This window comes from Copadichromis virginalis, linkage group LG4 (genome assembly GCF_057382275.1).
Source record: "Copadichromis virginalis isolate Kocher_CV1m ecotype Utaka linkage group LG4, C_Virginalis_male_GT1.1, whole genome shotgun sequence".
NCBI lineage: Eukaryota > Metazoa > Chordata > Actinopteri > Cichliformes > Cichlidae > Copadichromis > Copadichromis virginalis.
Genome location: NC_140621.1, coordinates 27908805 through 27926616, shown reverse-complemented (window position 1 = coordinate 27926616; position 17812 = coordinate 27908805). Strand labels below are relative to the sequence as shown.

General features: G+C 41.7%; 2 protein-coding genes across 6 annotated transcripts in view; one reads left to right on the top strand and one right to left on the bottom strand.

Moving 5' to 3' along the window:
* Positions 1-4831: 4831 nt before the first annotated feature.
* Positions 4832-9342, top strand: gosr2 (golgi SNAP receptor complex member 2). Its single transcript, XM_085454671.1, has 6 exons — positions 4832-5036; positions 5258-5322; positions 5940-6048; positions 7518-7650; positions 7771-7911; positions 8376-9342. Exons 1-6 carry the CDS (start codon positions 5008-5010, stop codon positions 8535-8537), a joined length of 639 nt encoding a protein of 212 aa, XP_085310797.1. The 5' UTR covers positions 4832-5007; the 3' UTR covers positions 8538-9342.
* A 283-nt stretch (positions 9343-9625) lies between these two features.
* Positions 9626-17812, bottom strand: part of gpatch8 (G patch domain containing 8) — a 28390-nt gene continuing 20203 nt past the window's right edge. For all 5 annotated transcript variants that reach the window (XM_085454670.1, XM_085454668.1, XM_085454666.1 and 2 more), the window contains 5 exons: positions 16524-16591; positions 15416-15502; positions 15180-15323; positions 14955-15085; positions 9626-14678 (listed from right to left, as the gene is read on the bottom strand). In XM_085454670.1, the coding sequence (XP_085310796.1) occupies positions 10841-14678; positions 14955-15085; positions 15180-15323; positions 15416-15502; positions 16524-16591 (4268 nt within the window). In that variant the 3' untranslated portion in view covers positions 9626-10840. The remainder of the gene's footprint in view (positions 14679-14954; positions 15086-15179; positions 15324-15415; positions 15503-16523; positions 16592-17812) is intronic.

Sequence of the window (17812 nt, the reverse complement as noted above, 5' to 3'; positions counted from 1 at the left end):
TTTCATTTCTCTACTGAACAATAACCAGGCTGCTGTGTTTTCTAAGCAGTGCAGGGAGACTGATGCAGCACTAAATGTTGTTTGGTTACAAGACCTCCAAAGGGGCTATGATAAATCACATTCCTAACAACAAAGCAGCAACATACATGCATGTTCTCATATAAATATATTTAATACATACCCGTGCTTCTCTTAAAATCATTGTTAACATACAAGTCTTGAGCCACCTCGCATTTCTTTATGTTGTATTTTGCTTCCAAGTAGCCAGAAATTTTTACAGTGGTCGTGAGAAGGCTTCCTGAAGGACTTTTAGAGTTTTATTTGGACTCAAAGTGATAAATCAGTGTTGTCTCTACACATAACAGACAACTTAGTAGTGAACCAATTAGAAATTGTATCTTTAGACACTTTGTTTGTGTCATAAAAACACTAAATTATTTCCCATTATTTAGGTGAATCTGTGAAAAATGCCAAACACAACACAGTTTGATGGGAAATAGCATTTTTGAACCAACAAGGTGATTCCAAAAGAATTATTTGTTGTAAACTTGGCGTTTTTCGGCATGGTGTGCAACGTGTTCTTAAAAAAAATTGAGGATTCACAACAAGTGGAGGAAAATGTATGTATAAAAAGTATGTACATCAGATGAGCAGTATCTGAAAGTCATGCCCTTAAGAAAAATGGAAAAAGAAACCTTGAGAACGAGTCCTAAAGACTAGTTAAAGAAATTACAAAAGAGAGTTCTGGCTACCTTAAGAAATAAAGGTGGTCATTCTAAATTGTACTTTTCAAGCTCATCAGTATTTTGCAAACAATTTTTTTTTCTTATTTACTGTATTTTTATGTATGTTTCCTGTTTTCTTTGCCAAATATAAAGGTTTTCCACAATACTATGCAAACACTTTTGTGCAGTAAAATCTATACATTACCCCTCAGTAGTTCAGTTATCTGTTACTTTATACTACAACTGAGGGTAAATATTGTAGTGCTGTAGAAAGCAGAAGTACGTAACAAAATTGTAATACAGTTTTCTTCTAAAGCAGTATCTCAATAAAATAATTCTGTTCTGTATCATCATCCAAATTCCTTAAAATTACAAGAAAATTAATTAAAATGGGAGAAAAGGATGAATGTTACACCAGCTGTGCTCCATAGACATGTGTATTAAGGTATGACAGTGACAGTTGGCGCTAACTCGCTCAGTCAAAGTGATCAAGGCTCCACACCTGGAGTCTGGATTCCAGTTTGCGCCCGTGGTGATCAGGTGTGGATGAAAACCAGTAAGCTCATCTCATCCTTTCCTCAGGGCTGAAACATAAAGGACAGACGGAGAGAACCCCACGACCTCCAGAGATGTGCCTCATGTATTGCTCAGAAATGGTTTAAGAGGGTTTATTCCTCCTTCTCGCTACTTCTTGTCTATTCTGAGCAACAGGTTAAAGCCGTACGCATCCAGCCACTACCCCGAGGATATGTTATGACAACCAAAAATGGTGAACTGCAAGAGCAAGAAGTGGCATGAACAGATCTCAAGATTTCTGACATGTGGGGGTGGGTGAAAAGGACCTCTGTTCAGAAGTGTCTTGCCTGAAGATACAACCATCAACTCATGTAGCATCAGGCAGCCGTGGAAAAGTGTCTGGGCCAACTTCTGATTGCTGTGCTGAATGAGGAAAACAAATACAGGTATCACCTCCAAACAGGAGCACAAAGTATGTTAATGTTTATGTTTCCCTTGCTTTCCCTTGCACTCATTTATTCTTTCTTCCCTAACAGGTAGACACCACACTGATGGAGGGTATGTATAGGGTGATTGAGATGTGGTTTTATTAAGGCGCCAGGCAGCGCTCCAAGGTGCTTTCCTCATAATAAATCACCAAGGAACTATTGTGAAATTTAGACAGTTTTTTCACACCCTACTCCATGACAGAGCCAGTTTGTGGCTGGCAAATCTGACATCTTCTCTTCAGTGTTTGTGAATTGTAATCTCACTATGAAGTTTAATAATATTAGTTTTGGTGACTCTGGCTGCAGGCAAGAAGAGGAGAACAGCTTCTGGGTGGACAAACAGGAACACTCTCACACCTGACTGTGGAAAAAGAGGATGGCCTAATTAGACCTAGTCAGGGAGAGCTGACAAAAGCTCGCCTCAGGACATGTTTCTTAGAGTCTTTCCTGTGACATGTCTACGTGTCAACAGATTATGCTGTATCTTCTCAAAGCTTGTCTTTGTAGACCAAAGACCTCTGTGTCCTAAAAGAATATCAAATGCAATGGAAAATGTAGCCTAAGGCTCAGATTTATACGTTGGGAGTTTAGCATTGTCCAATTACAGCCTGTCCAGAAACAGGAGTTTCATGCCCGGTTTTCACGTTATTTATGTACACTTATGGTCAGATGTTTACATACATTCATCATAAGCATGAATGTCATGGTAATTTTTGGCCTTTTGTGGTTACTTTGAACTTTTATTTTTACAGAGTGCAATGATTGTACGGCATACACCTTTGAAAAAAACAAACAAGAATTGAGTTCATAAGTTTGAATTTAATTTGGATAAACCACACGGTCAAAAGTATACTTACAGGCTCAAATATATCTATACACTCCCACTAATAGTGTATGGCTAAATGTCTCTTAGCAAGTTGCACGATAACCAGGCTTTTGCAAGCCATCAACAAGCTTCGTGCATAATTCTGCCTGGATATTTGACGACGCTTCCTAGAAGAAGTGGTAGAGTTCATTAAAATTGGTTGATTTCCTGGCACAAACCTGACTTTGAAGTACACAAATTTTGAATAGGGTTGAAGTCGGGTCTTTGTGAAGGTCATTTCAGAAGCGAATAACCTGCTTTATCCATTCCAAAACCATAATTGAGGTGAAGTTGAAGAATTTAGAGGTTGTCTTCTTCCTCAGCTATTCCATCTTCTTTGTGCAATGTAGCACCAAAAGCAAAACTGGCTAAGACCATGACCCCCACCAGATTGACACCTAATAACAGAGTTATTAGGTTTGAAAGCCTCACCTTTAGTCCTCCAAAGATACAGTGCAGGAATTCAGTTCCATTTGACTCAATTCAATTCAACGTAGTTTTATTTATGTAGCACGAAATAAAATTAAAAATAAAAAAAAAATAGTCCGCTCAACACACTTTATGTTGTAAAATAAAGACTCTACAATAATGCTGAGAATCATTTTGCAGTCCTTTAGAAATTCTGTCCAACAGACCTTTCCAACTTGTGTAAATCTACAGTTTTCTCTCTGAGATTTTCACTGAGTACCCATGACTATTGTTCAGTCCAACTGGCAAAAAGAAATTACCCTTTGTTTTGTAGTCAGTCATGATTCTTGTTTTCTAAAGTCATTCAAATAAATTACAATTTTGAACTGTATTGTATCGAAATGTTCTATATATTTACTGAGCTTGAGTCTGTGAGCCAACTGTATTCCCAACATTTTGTGTTACTATACTATCTTGTGTCATATATTTATTATTATCATTATTTATGTACTATCATAACAAATAATATTTTAAAAATATATAAAAGTAACAAAAGTAACTGGAACTAAACGGAATTTAACACACACAAAAAAGAGTAAAATTAAAGCAAAAATACATTAAAAAAATATAAAACTATAACATTATTGTATATAAATATAACATTATAATATATTATAAATATATTTTGGGAATATAATTTTAGGAATTAAAAAGACTGGTAGACGTAAGGGATTACATTTTCAGCGTCCAAAATTGAGGAGGAGTGAGCAGTCTTTTCTCCCATAAAATTTTCTGAAACATAAACAGTGACATAATAAAAGTATCAGTACATGAAAAGGCTTCCAATCAAAAAGAGGTGAACAAAGTGCCGGGGGAATGCATAAAACATAATACTAAGAGAAGAACAGGAAAAATAAAATGTATTACATATTAACCTTTGACAATTATGAAATAGACTGTACCAGTATTCCAGGTACAGTAGTGCATCCAATTTGATTTGAACAAGTGAATTAATTAACATAAAATATTATATATATATATATAAACAACAACACTTAAATCACATGAATAATCAATATACAGTAATACAGTATAAACCTTTCCATGACATGCTTTACATGGTATATCCTGGACACTGAAAAAATAAAGCGTCTTCATTTCACTGTTAATGCAGTATTTGTCGTATATTATCTCAAATTCAAATTCAAATTTTATTTGTCACGTACACAGTCATACACAGTAGTGAAATGCTTGGACAACTGCTCGTGACCTAAAGAAAACAAAAAAGGAAAAGGCTATGAATAAGATAGGAAATAAATATGAAAAATTAAAAAGGGTAAATTTAACTAGGAAGGAATAAAATATAAATTAAGGTTAAAAATGAAATAACTGTACAACACAAATTAGAATGAAGGGTAAATTTAACTGGGAAAGAATAAGATAAAATACATAAATTAAAGTTGAAAATAAAATAACTGTACAACAAAATACACAATATAGAACTATATAAGAATGTATGAAGAAATCTAAATATAAATAAATATATACACAATAACAGCAGCTGTACAAGTATTAACCGGAAATGAAGAATGTAGTGACCAGTGTTGTGCAATCCACAATCTATGTCTATCTATGTCTTTTTCCACTTTTGGTCAATATAAATAGAGGAGCAGGGGTATTCTGGATGTGTTCATTTCGTCACTTTTTAAAAAAAGATTTTTATTTAAAACATTAAAAACCGCAATAAAAACACTCCTCTTACAGTCTGCTGACAGAGATGTGTAATTAAGAAGGAGTGAGCTCTCTTCTATATTTCTCTCTGTGTGATGACGTCGCGCGGCTTCCGGTTTCCTAGTTCCGTACACAAAAGCTCCGCTGATGACGTGTAAACTCCTCTAACGTTAGCTACCAAGCTAACAGAGCCGCTTGTCACAATTAAAACTATTATAACAAAAATAACGCGATAACGTAAAGGGAGGGCGAAGCGTTTCTTAGATCGGGAAAAATGGAGACGCTTTACCACCAGACCAACAAGTGAGTTCTCTTGTCTGATGTGGAAACGGTGCCCGTTAGCTACCACTGCTAATGAGCCTAACTTATTATCACTTTTACTTCTGCTGCAGCAGGCTTATATCAGCATAATACGATTATTAAACTATAAATATGGCGCATACCAATATGTTCATGTACAGTAATAATTAAAACAAAAATTGTTTTTATTGCTGCTCACTAACGGTATGATCGTTGTGGATTAGGCAAATCCAGGAGGTTCAGTCTCTAATGGGAAATCTGGAAAAGACAGACCGCCAGTCAGTTCATTGTAAGTGACCAGCTGTCATGATTGTAAGGGGCTCTGCCCCTGCTCTGTGTGGGAGTGTTGTTGTGGTACAAAGCTGTCATTCCTAATGGCACCACCTCTGATGAAATCCCCTTTGAAGAGCTTCTAATTTCTGCTCAGAACCGGGTCCTTGTTATGGCTGCTTCTTCCTCTCACATATATAATGATAAAAGCCAGAGCTAATTGTTTTCTGTGGATAGTGCCTGGCCGTTCAGTTCTGTGCCCAGCTGTTGCCAAGACAGGAAGTAGTAGGGTGGGTGGTATGGCAGATAATGGTGGGAGCCGGGCAGTGAACTCCCCTTCACAAATGATGACATAAGGTTTATTTTAACCCCAGGGGAGGATGTAAACTTACGCAGCTACTAATGAGCTGGGGTCGCTTAAGTGATGAATGCTACCCTGTGACACCTGGGTATATTATTAGAAGACAAACAGCATCCCACACTCTTTTCTTTATATATATTGGAAGACATGTTTGAATCAATTCAGTATGTAAGTAAATTAGCCAGTAAATTTCAAAATTATGAATTGTAATTTCACAGCCTTAACTGATGTCTTCCCTGCAATTCTCTCTTCTTCATTTCTCTCTGTTTTACAAGTGTTAGAAAATGAACTGCAAGCTAGAATCGACCAGATCTTCAATCATTTAGAACGCCTTGAGATCCTGGCCAGCAAGGAACCGCCAAACCGCCGCCAGAATGCCAAATTGTGAGTTTGGATTTAAACAATAGACGGTGACCATAAAGACACAGAAACAGCTGGATGTATCATATGCAATAAAGGCAGAAGGAGGGTTAGATGATGAAGAGGCAGCCGCGTCCTGCCCTGTGGCAACGTGGCTCTGTGAAAACATTTCCTCAGAAGCCCCCGTCATCACCAGCATTCCTGCTGCATTGGGCAAAGATTCATTTCTGAGCTGGATAAACAGGCCTTAGGGGGGACAGTGCACCCCATTCCACAGCGCTCCTTTAATCTTAGCAGGTCTCTGGTGGGGCCTGAGTGAACTCAGGGAGGGGAAGGGGGTGGGGGGTTGTGGGGACTCTTCAAAACAAGCACATAAGATTTGAGAGCAAAATAAATGTTCTCCTTATTCAGTACAACTGCTGATACACTGAATTGTGAAAAAAAAAAACAGGGTGCAGTAAGAGTTAGCACCACTGTCAAACAAGGGTGGAGAGACAGTACATTAAATTCCTCAAATCTGTTAAAAGTTCCTCTCCTGTCCTCTTCATAATCAGCTGATTCTATTTATTTATTTGTGCGGTCGTGGCTCAAGAGTTGGGAGGTCGCCTTGTAATCGGAAGGTTGCCGGTTCGAGCCCCGGCTTGGACAGTCTCGGTCGTTGTGTCCTTGGGCAAGACACTTCACCCGTTGCCTACTGGTGGTGGTCAGAGGGCCCGGTGGCGCCAGTGTCCGGCAGCCTCGCCTCTGTCAGTGCGCCCCAGGGTGGCTGTGGCTACAATGTAGCTTGCCATCACCAGTGTGTGAATGTGTGTGAATGGGTGGATGACTGGATATGTAAAGCGCTTTGGGGTCCTTAGGGACTAGTAAAGCGCTATATAAATACAGGCCATTTACCATTTGGTACAATTTAACGAGGATGTCGACAGACAGCAGCCTGGTGCATAGTTGCATATGTAACTTTTGTGAGTCTCCCAACACAGAATCTGGTTAATTTCTTTTATCTAGTTAAAAATAATTTTTACTAAAAAACCCAGCAGGATTTGGTTTAATGAAATGATCATCCACTCCATGCAGTGTGAACCTTACTGTAACAGGGTCTTGAGTGCTGAAAGTCAGTTCCTGATTTGGCTGATGCGGTGCTAAAAGTCAGAGGGAGGAATACATTGTTTTCCCCTGCCAGGGATGAAAAATTATTTAGCAGAGACAGGGATGTGTAGACCAGAGTGGGAGAAATCCCTCCCTGACAAATCACACCCTGGCTATAGCACTTGCACATTATAGGAACTGCAAGCTTAAATTGAGAAGTGTTCAAAAACTCCAAGTAGCCTGTTACCTCCCACAGTGGGCAAAAATGCATTTGAAATCTCTATAGATTACTCTTTGAGGTGACTGGATTGCTTTGTAAAGATTTGCAGGGACCCTCAACTTTAAATTGGAAAATGTTTGTTGTAGTTGTAAAACTGGACACAGTTGAATCCTTTTCTTTCTCTCAGACGAGTGGACCAGCTCAAGTATGATGTCCAGCACCTCCGGAGTGCCCTGCAAAATTTCCAGCACAGACGCTATGCCAGAGAGGCCCAGGAGAGAGAGAGGGAGGAACTCATGAGCCGCACCTTCACCACGAATGTATGTAAATTGTCTAATAGTGATCAAACTGGTGATGGGTATTGATGTGAATGCAACATTTTAAGCTAAAAAAAGAATCTAGAGTTTGTGTAAATTACAGAGATTCCTTTTGTTTAATAGGACGCAGATACCTCCATCCCCATAGATGAGACCCTACAGTTTAACTCCAACTTGCACAATGCACACAGAGGCATTGATGACCTCATCGGCAGTGGCAGCAGCATCCTTAATGGTCTCAGAGATCAGAGATCTACGCTAAAGGTTAGTGATTTAACACAGCAGAAAAACAAGTCTACATCTGTAGCTTATTTAAACCATTTGTTAAACAAGGAAGCGGAATAGAAGGTGGACTGAATTAAATTTCCTGACCCACTTTCTGGTGTCCACGACGATCACAATAGTCGTATTGTTAGTGTGCTCATGCTCAGAGGGCGAGTCTGTGTTTCCAAGGAGGAGATGGGCTTCCTGGTTTTGCTTCAGGCCTCTTCTTATCAGGGTGTGTCTGTTGATCAGCACTCTCAGCCTGGTTGTCTAGCCATGAGAAACCTCTGACGGAGTGGCGCGTCAGGGAGGGCGTTGGCACTCAACGTCTCTCAAAATCAGAGGAATTAGTGGAGCTAATTACAATGTGGTCATGGAAACATTTCGTTTATTTATGGCTCTTATAAACTGTCACATGTGATCATTACTGTTGAAATAAGTGTGGCTGTTTTGGCTCTGCACAGGGAACTCATAAGAAGATGCTGGATGTGGCTAACATGTTGGGGCTGTCAAACACAGTGATGAGACTTATAGAAAGGCGAGCCACTCAAGATAAGTTCATCATGATTGGAGGCATGCTGCTGACCTGCGTCTTCATGTTCCTGGTAATCAGATACTTGGGCTGACCTCCAACCATCCACAAGGGCGGCTTTTTGATCAGTCGTGGACATTTCTGCAGCACATCGTCCCTCATGATATGAATTTCTAACATTAAAACCAACTTTCATAAGTTGTTCCCTTACATTTAGTTTTCTTTTAATGGCTTTCCATCATGTTTATCGATAAAATGGTGACGTTGGCAAAGACCTTAAACTACAGACAGTATTTTTAATCCATGTGAAGCTCAGTGTGCCACTTTCCATTTTTACCAAAACCACTTTGAAACTGTAAATTTCTCCTGTGATTTTACAGATGGTTTCTTATAAATACTTAACTGTTCCTCAAGTTGCCGTCAGTGTTCTTCCGCCTTGATAAACATGGTTTTTAAAGAAATACAAGTATGAAAATGTTATGTTCAGTGTTTCATCACAATGCAACTTAAGAATTCTCACCAGAAATTCTTGTTTTATGGTGTAAACTCAGTTACTAGCTTATTAGCTGCACCTGGTCAATACAGTCTAATGTAGTGGACAAAGTAGGATCGAGTTGATGCCATACAATTCTAATACATTAGGCACAATGACCAGAAAATTAGAGACTTTCAACACAAACATTATATCCTGTATTAAGGCAGGACTTAGTGGACAGCCTCATTAGGTTTAGCGAGCTGTACCTAATAAGCTGGGAACTGATAATATATGTAGGTAATAGTTCAAAGAAAATCAATGGAAGCAGCCCCTTTCTGTCACATGCTTTCTTTCATGTATTCTTGGTCTCGTCTCACTATGTGAGTGATTTTAAAGAAATTAAATCTATAATTTTCTTTCTACAGCCTCGTGTAATGGTTCTGCAAGTGCTGACAGGACTGTTTCCCCTTTTACAGTAAACAGTATTAATCATAGCCTGTGAACAGATACACTAAATGCATGCTGCATTCACACGGATTGACTGTTTTCGCGAAGCCTATTCCAGGTAACTCCAGCACCATCTACTGTTGGACATTTACATCTGCAGGGGTTGTTTGACTGTCAGATGAAGCTTATGGAAATAAGGCAGGACCTTCATGTGACCATCTACAGTTATTTACATGGCAATTTCAATAATGAAAAAAATATGGAAAAAGACACACAAACTCAGGATTTTATTTGGTGAAACAGAGTTAAGTCTTTAAAAAATACAGAGTTGCTACTTTTCTTTTTAAACAGGTCACTGCTGTTTGGCACCCCAGCAGGGATGAACAAACCACCGTGATAAAATACATGTGTCCACCTCCCATCCAATTTGTCATTTGTCTGCTTTTTCCCCTCCCCCCAACAGCAGTGTCAACCCAGTAGAACGTTAATAGGTTAATCTACAGCAGTTTTATTTACAAAATTACACACAAAAAAAGCCAAACACAGCTCTTCTTTTGAAGAGCATTTTGGAAAATAATTTAAAAAACAGAAAAATACAATTATTGCAGTATACTACAATCTTATTATATGATGCACAGGCACCATCTTGATGTACAGATTTCAGTGCAATTGATTCAGATGTACCCTCATCCCAGGGAACAAGAGCTTTGCTTCAGAGTATTCAGGAGATTTACACCCCTTCATCACATTTCCCCTGATTTAGAGAGGGCTTCTTGTATGACAGTGTCATACTTGTTTGGACACCATATCGGTTTTGTTTTTTCATATGGCTGTCACTGGTGGGTTTCTTCACATTACACACTGACCTATGTACAAGTTACTGCATTACAAATTACTTTTAAACCAAGAATCCAATAGAGAGTGAGTAGTCATTTGAAAACACAACAAGAGATCAGTAATCATGAAAGAGTCCATCTCTGAAAATTAGATTACACAGATTAAAATGTTCACCTCTAGAACAAAACCACTTCCTTGAATCGTAACACGATTCTGCTTACACCTTTAGCCATCATGTATCTCTTTGGCTGCCAAAATAAGCAAAAAAAACAACAAAAAACTCCAGTAGTTTCTGAGGCTGTTACTATTCCCCAAATTGGAATATAAACCAATGGTCTAGAGGAAGTGTCTACAGTTTGTAGAGGGGGGAGAAACAAATCTGTGAAAAAATGAGAAAATAAAAATCTCACATGTACCAGAAGAAAATGTTAGTGTTGATTTTGAACCCAGCAGTCTTAACCACTTTGTGGTGACGTGCTGCACTGTGAAGGCCAGTAAAGTTCTCATAAGATCCACATCTTACAGCCTGCATGATGTAACAAAGACTTTATTTAAAACCCTAAACCAAGAGAGTTCAGGTTAAGTCTTTCATTTAGTGGTTGGTTGTTGTGAACACACTACTTCATTTTCATTTGTTTTCAAGAGCCGTGGTTAGGGGGGTGCTGGAGGTCCTGTCCTGAGAATATTGGGTGTAAGAGTGGGTGGAGCTGAAGCGCTGCTGCTGCTGCAGCCTGTGAGGGTCGGGGTGTGAAAAGTGTGGGGTAGAGGGCTGTGTGTGGAACATGGTGGAGAGCTAAGGGGGTGTGATGAAGTGCAGAAGCAGGGATAATATGTATTGGCTGACCAGAGAGGAAGGCTGTTGGGTGGGCAGGGATCAATCCTGCATGCCCCAGTGAGTGTCCCAGAGAATGACCAAGTGATGGCCCCAAAGGAGACAGGGAGATGGGGGTAAGGTGATGCTGGGGAATGTGATGTACCTGGGCCAGCTGGGCATGTGCCGGATGTGGGTGGTGGGGATGAGCTGGGTGGATGCCCATTGCCGCAGCAGTGGCTGCATGGTGCTGAAGGATGGCGTGTTGCACTGTGGTGATGGATGTGCCAGAAGCTACGGACACAGTTGGCTGCTGAATATGGATCTGCTGCAGGGCTGGTGGAGGGGGCGCTGGGGCCAAAGTGGCAGCTGCTGCGGCAGCGGCTGCTGCAGCAGCTGAGGGAAAAGTCTTGACCTGCTTGGCTAAAAGCTGCTGCTGAATATGCTGTTGTGCAGCCTGTTGCAGCTTGCTGTATTTCTCCATCTCCTCTGGTGTGAATGTAATTGGCTGACTTTCCAAAGGAGCCAGTCCATCCTCCTCTGCCTCCATGCCATCCTCCTCCAAGCTGGGCGGTGGGTAACCAGGGTAGGCATGCATGGCAGCCTGCTGCTGCTGCATTTCAGGCATCATGGACTCCATCATTTGGTTCTGGGAAAGGTCTTGTCCTGACTCTCCTTGGTACTGGGGCATCATCATGGAGGGCTCTTGTTCAAATACTGGCCGGGTTTCTTGGTGCCCCTGGTCTTCTGTTGCAGGCTGCTGTGTCTCTTCTTGAGTCACTGTGCTCTGTGGGGCTTCCTCAACCTTCTGAACTGGTGGAGCTGGAGGTGGTGGTGGAGGTGGGAACTCCCTTATAGGCTCTACTAATATAACCTCTCCTTCAGGTTCAGAGCTCTTCCCCGTCCCTGATTTCTCTCCCTCTTCAGGTCTGATTAAAGGAATTGCTGGCTTTTTCCCTGCCTGCAGCTTACCAATTAGTGGAAGCATGGCTTTGTTTCCAAGGGATGGGGGTAGTTTTGGGCCAAAATAGCCCTGCGGTGGGTCTTTAATCTTAATCCCAGATTTTGTTCCTGTGGTAGAATCTTCAGAGCTTTTCTTGGACTGAACCTTCTCCAACAGCTGTCGTGCAGTTAGAGTGTTTTTCTGTTCTCCTGCATCTCGAGACCCCCCTGGTCTCAGACCCAGCGAGCTGGATGAATGGGTGTTACGGTTAAGGCCTCGTGAAGAAGAAGACCGTGGAGACTGGGAGCGGTAGATGCGTGAGCGGTTGAAGTCTCTGCGATGGGTGTCACTATCCTCTCGACCCCTAGTGCTTCGCCTGTGAGGAGACCCTTTATTTGAACTGGAGGAGCGGCTAGCAGAGCTGTAGCTACGACTGTAGCTCCGCCTCCAGGATCTTGCACTAGTGCTGCGACTCCAGCTGCTGGAGCTTCTGGAGCTGCTCCGATGATGCCGTCTGTGCCTCTTCCTGCGGCTGTAGCTGCGTGAACGTGAGCGTGAGTCTTCTGAAGAGGAAGATGTGTACTGATGCCTCCTGGATCGTCTACGTCCTCGGCTACTCCTGCGGTCATACTCTGAGTCGGATGAACGTTTGGAGCGCCTACGTCTGCGACCTTCTGTGCTATAGTCGCTGTAGCTGTCTGAGTAGCTTCGGCTACGGTGGCTGTAGGCACTGCTGCCTGCTGAGGAGCGCTCAGAGCTGCTGGAATAAGAGCGACTACGGGAGGTTTGGCCACGATGACGTCGGCGACTGCTACCTCGTCGTTCCCCCCGTCTCGATGAACGGCTGCAGGATCGCCCTGATTCTTCACTATGGTGGCGGCGCTGTTCCCTCGGGCTTGACCTGTGATGACGTGAGCGCTGGGTATTAGAGCCCCCTTCTTCACTTTCACTGCTCGGAGGTCTACCAGAGCCAGGACTCTTTTGGGCTGAGGTGGAGCACGAGGCACTTTGAGATGCACTGGTGTCAGTCTTTTGTCTTTTGTTGCCACTGTGCTCTTCAGATGAGTTGGCCTTGTCAGTACTTTTTCCATTCCCTCCTTCTGCTCCAGATTTGCAAGGCACTTCCTTAGCACCACGTTTCCTCTTCCCCAGTTCTGCTCCTGTAGCTCCTTCCCCTCCAGTTGTCAGCTGTACAGAGGAGGTAGCAGCTTTATCTTCCGACTTTGGTTTAGGTTTTTCCTTTTCTTCACCTGTTGCCTCAGCTTGATCTTGAGCCTTGTTTTTGCTCTTCTTACGTTTGTGTTTTTTCTTTTTTTTGGGCTTTTCTTGTGTTACCTCAGTCTCACCTTCTGCATCTTCTCTCGCTCCTTTTTCTTTTCCTTTGCGTTTTGAATGCTTTGCAGACTTCTTATGCTTCTTCTTTTTCTTTTTTTTCTTTGCACTATTACTTCCACTTGTGGGCTTTTGTTCTTCACTTTCTGGCTGCCCAGACTCTCCTTTTGACACTAGCTTGTCTTTGTCAGCACTAGTTCCAGGTTTAGTAGCCATTTCTACTTCAGATGGTGAAGCATTCACTTCTTGTCCCTTGTCATCAGTGTCTTCACCAGGCTTGGGGGACTTTGCCACTTTCCCACCACGCACTCCTTTGTTACGGGACAGTTTGAAGTCAAAGTAGAGGGGATTGCAGCTGTAAGACAGGGAAGGTTGAGCTTTTGTAAATTCAAGGAGCTCTGATGGCCACTGCAGGGTTGTAGTCTCATCTTTGCTCAGGACTGGAAAGAAGGGACCAGTGGGCATTTTCGGACCAGCGTTTGTATCCACAGTATCACGCGTCTCTGCTTTCTGGGTGGGTGAAGCTGGTACAGCAGGAGCTGCATCTTCTGCACATGAAGGGGTCTCCTCTTCTGCCTTTACGTTAGCTGATAGAGGAACTAGGTCTGGGTCAGCATCTACAGTAACATTGCCATGTTCCTTTTCAGTTTTGCACTCTGTCACACCGCTCTCTGTCTGTTCTGGACTTTCTTCAGCCTTGTTCTCCTCTTGTGTCTCTTCCTCATCGTCTTCATCTTTGCTCTGACACTGTTCAGAGGCTTTCATGAACAGCAAAAACTGGAAGTGTGGCTTTACTCGACAGTGAGCTGGTGGTACATAGTGGTAGTACTGAGGCTCTTGTCCAACATATCCTTCATTGGTTTTCATCATCATTTTCAATTTGCTAAGCGTTGATGCTAAAGATCCTCCATCATCAGGCTGCTGCACCTCTTCTGTACCTGCTGCATCACCTCCTTCTCCTCCTTCACCTCCTCCAGACAGTCCCTTAGGGCTGTCTGTGCCACAGCCTGATGTGTCATCTTGTCCTCCAGCCTTTTCTCCCTCTTGACTCTCCTCTGTCTCCATAGCTTCCTCACCATGATCAGCAAAAACAGCAGCTGCTGTCTCCAGTTTTACTGGTGCTTTCTTGGCAAAAGAGAATGATACACTGACTTTTGATGCGTTGCTGGAAGTTGGCGAGGATGAGGCATTCTTTCCCAGAGAGAAGCTAAAGGTTGGACCAGACTTTGGGGAGGCTTGACCAGTTTTATCTGACAGTGATCCTTCCAGGGCAGTGTCTGCCAAAGACTGTGTCATACTGTTCTCGGGTGTCATGCTGTTGCTGTCTTCTCCTTTCTCTCCATCAACAGCGACTGTAGTTGTTTTGAACATAGGTCCACTTCCAGGAGTTCTGAAAGAAAACATTACACCAATGTGATGCTGGACAAATTTTTACTATCGAGGTCTTTGACGTTAATTTTTATCATGCTTACTGGAAAAGATGAAAATATACAAAAATATGTTTTAACTTACAGTAAGTGAAATGAAATACATTTTGTTGAATTTGTCTAGTTTGGACTAACATATTGAACCAGTGACATTTATAAAATAAGTAATTTCACCATGTCCCATTAAATATATATATACAACCCATCCAGCAGATGGCACTCCAGGAACAAATACTTACCGGTCTTGCTGTTTTCTCTGCTCAGCAAGCTCATGCAATCGCCGCAGCATCTTTTCTTGTTTTTTTCCATCTTTCCGGGAACGTGATGACACATTACGAGCAAACTCTCTCTGCTTCAGCTCTTTAAGCCTCTGCAAGACAGAGAAAACGGGAACATCATTTCATCGTGTCTTTAATTAAAAACAGATCTACATCAACACCGCAATGCTTGCTAAACAGCAGTACCTGCTTGTGAGCGTGGTCATAAGAGTTAATGTGGTTGTCAAATTCCTGGTGTTTGGTGTACTGTTTGTCACACAGCTCACAGTAGAAATTGGCTCTCAGGTCTTCCAGAGCTTTTGCGATGGCTTTTTCTTTTTCCATCTGGTCCTGTTTTTAGTGGGAAATTTAAAAATACAGTATCAAAAAAATACAAGTGATAACAATTATTATCACTGTGACAAAGAGATAAACAACCTCACCTTGTATTTTTGTCGCAGTTCTTCTGTATCTTCCTTTTCCACTTCGAGGACTCTCCTCTTCTCTGTGGCATCCTCGGCATAATCCAGCTAGGACAAACAAAAAAGTCACATCATAAAGCAACAACATTGTCAAAGCCAGTCCAAGTTCATCTTATATACCAAAAATGAGTTTAATATGGTGCATAGAAGAGCTGATGTGACTTGAACGCATCGAGTCCCTACAGTGACTATAGAAGACAGCACATGGAAACTCCAAGAAGAACAGTTGGTCAGTTTGTGTCGCTTGTGTGCTGTTACACACGTTTATCATGCTGACTGACTGTTTGCTGTAGAAACATCTATGCGACCAAGGTAGGTGAATGTTATTTCAAGACAAATATCAAAGACTAAAGGCAGGAGCTGAAATAACTGACAGTGATGCTCGCTGAAAATTTAAGCATAGTTTTATTTAGCTGGGCAGTGTTGGTGTCACATTCTTCTTTGTGGTTTTTACATGTTTTGTTTTCATTAAATAGAATCATTCATCATTCATGTCTGAAGGTATTTGAAGTGGTTAAGACTGTCCATGGCAGTCAAGATCTTTAATATGTTGAACACAGAACACCTCTGCATGAACTGCGTGTTGTGAACAGGACCCGTTATACTTAAGTAGTCCTGTAGGAAGTCACTGTGCCATAGCCTTGAGACTTCTCTTAAGGGACCTAGCAAAGGAATGTATCCCATACTATGAGATAGATAGATATACAAAAATTTGTGCTAATTATTCACTCACAAAGTGTTTCTTAATACTTAACAGTATGGTTTTTATGCTATGTAAATGTCTTTAGAGCTCCTGATGATTGGTCCAGAGGCTATCTGGTTGACTCATCAGGAGCAACCCTGAAACATGGGATTTTCAAAACCATGCGACCTTGTATAACACAGCATTTTAGCTCAACTGCTCATTTTCAAAGTCATTTCTATTTCACAGTCAAAGCACTCACCCCAGTGTCAAAACAAGTTCATAATATTTATCTAAACACCTTAAACTACTACTTGGGCACTTAAGGTGCAAAAAAAAAAAAAGAAAGAAAGAAAATGTACAAATCGATAAAAATGAGCATCATACCTCCATCTCCATTCGTCCCATCCCCATGACATCATACTTAAGGATGATGGGCACAGGGTCAGTGCGTCCTAAGGGTAGAGAGAGAGAGAGAGGACCAGGTGAGCTTTTTTTAATGCTTGGATGAAGAACCAACTCGGAGACAGCCTGCTTTTAGAGCATAGGGTGCTGGGGTTAGAGAATTTTGCCTTCAAGTGCAAAGAGACCAGAAAGCTACAGTGAACCAAACACCAGCCATTCTCACAGCTTACTGCAGCCACCAGCTACAAACCAATTTAGCCTTCCTGTTACATTTGACCGGGCTGCTGGTTTGCATTATGAATGAGTCAAATTAGCTGCACTGGATTCCTGATGGAGTAAATGAAGACAAGGGGATCAGGATTGCTCAGTAAAATGTCTTGATATAGAAGTACACTACAAAGCATACTGATCTTTAAGCCGGTATGCTTTCATTTGTGCCTCTCTGGCACCCCTCCTCCATCCTTTCATTCCTGCAGTCCTGTTAAACCAGAATGCCAAGTTTATCAAGGACGCTGCAGCTCGAGGGACTGTGTGTGTGTGTGTGTGTGTGTGTGTGTGTGTGTGTGTGAGGGGAGCTGCAGCTGCTGCTCACAAAACACCACTGCGACATCCTCCTTGAGAGTAACAAAGGCTCCCAATATTATCTAAAGGCTATTGCATCACTTCTTGCTGAACTGTCTGTCTGACCATTTACTGTCCTGAGGTCCAAACCTGTTCCCTTGTCAGAGGCCCCCCTTTCCTCATTATGACTGAAGCTGAAAGATTTTTCTTCCGTTTACTTAACCTATGTTATGTAAGCTGTGAAAAGAGCTAGATCAGAAGGAAATTAACTTGTAGAAAAATAAACAAACCAAAGACAACCAAAAAAACAAAAACAGAATGAAACATTAAAGATATAAAATATATGTAAATCAAAACTACATTGGAGATTGACACTGAATTGCTTGATCCACTCATAATCAGCCAAACAAAGCAGAGAGAAAGAGTCAAATTAAAAAAAAAAGAAGAAAAAAAGGACACAAGCACTGAACTACAGCAGAGTGACGTCACAGGCCAGGTATCGCCATGGTGACAGTGCAAGGGATGGGGGATACTTACCTGGTAAAACATGGGCATGAGTAGGAGGAGAAGGAGGGGGGGACAGACAGACAGACAGGGGAATCTCAAAACAAAAGGCATAAAGAGAATTTGGACTAGTCTGCTGCTCCTGATGCCAGCCAGATGTAATAATTAATCACACTGATAGTGATTATCAATTCAGTTTGGTTTCA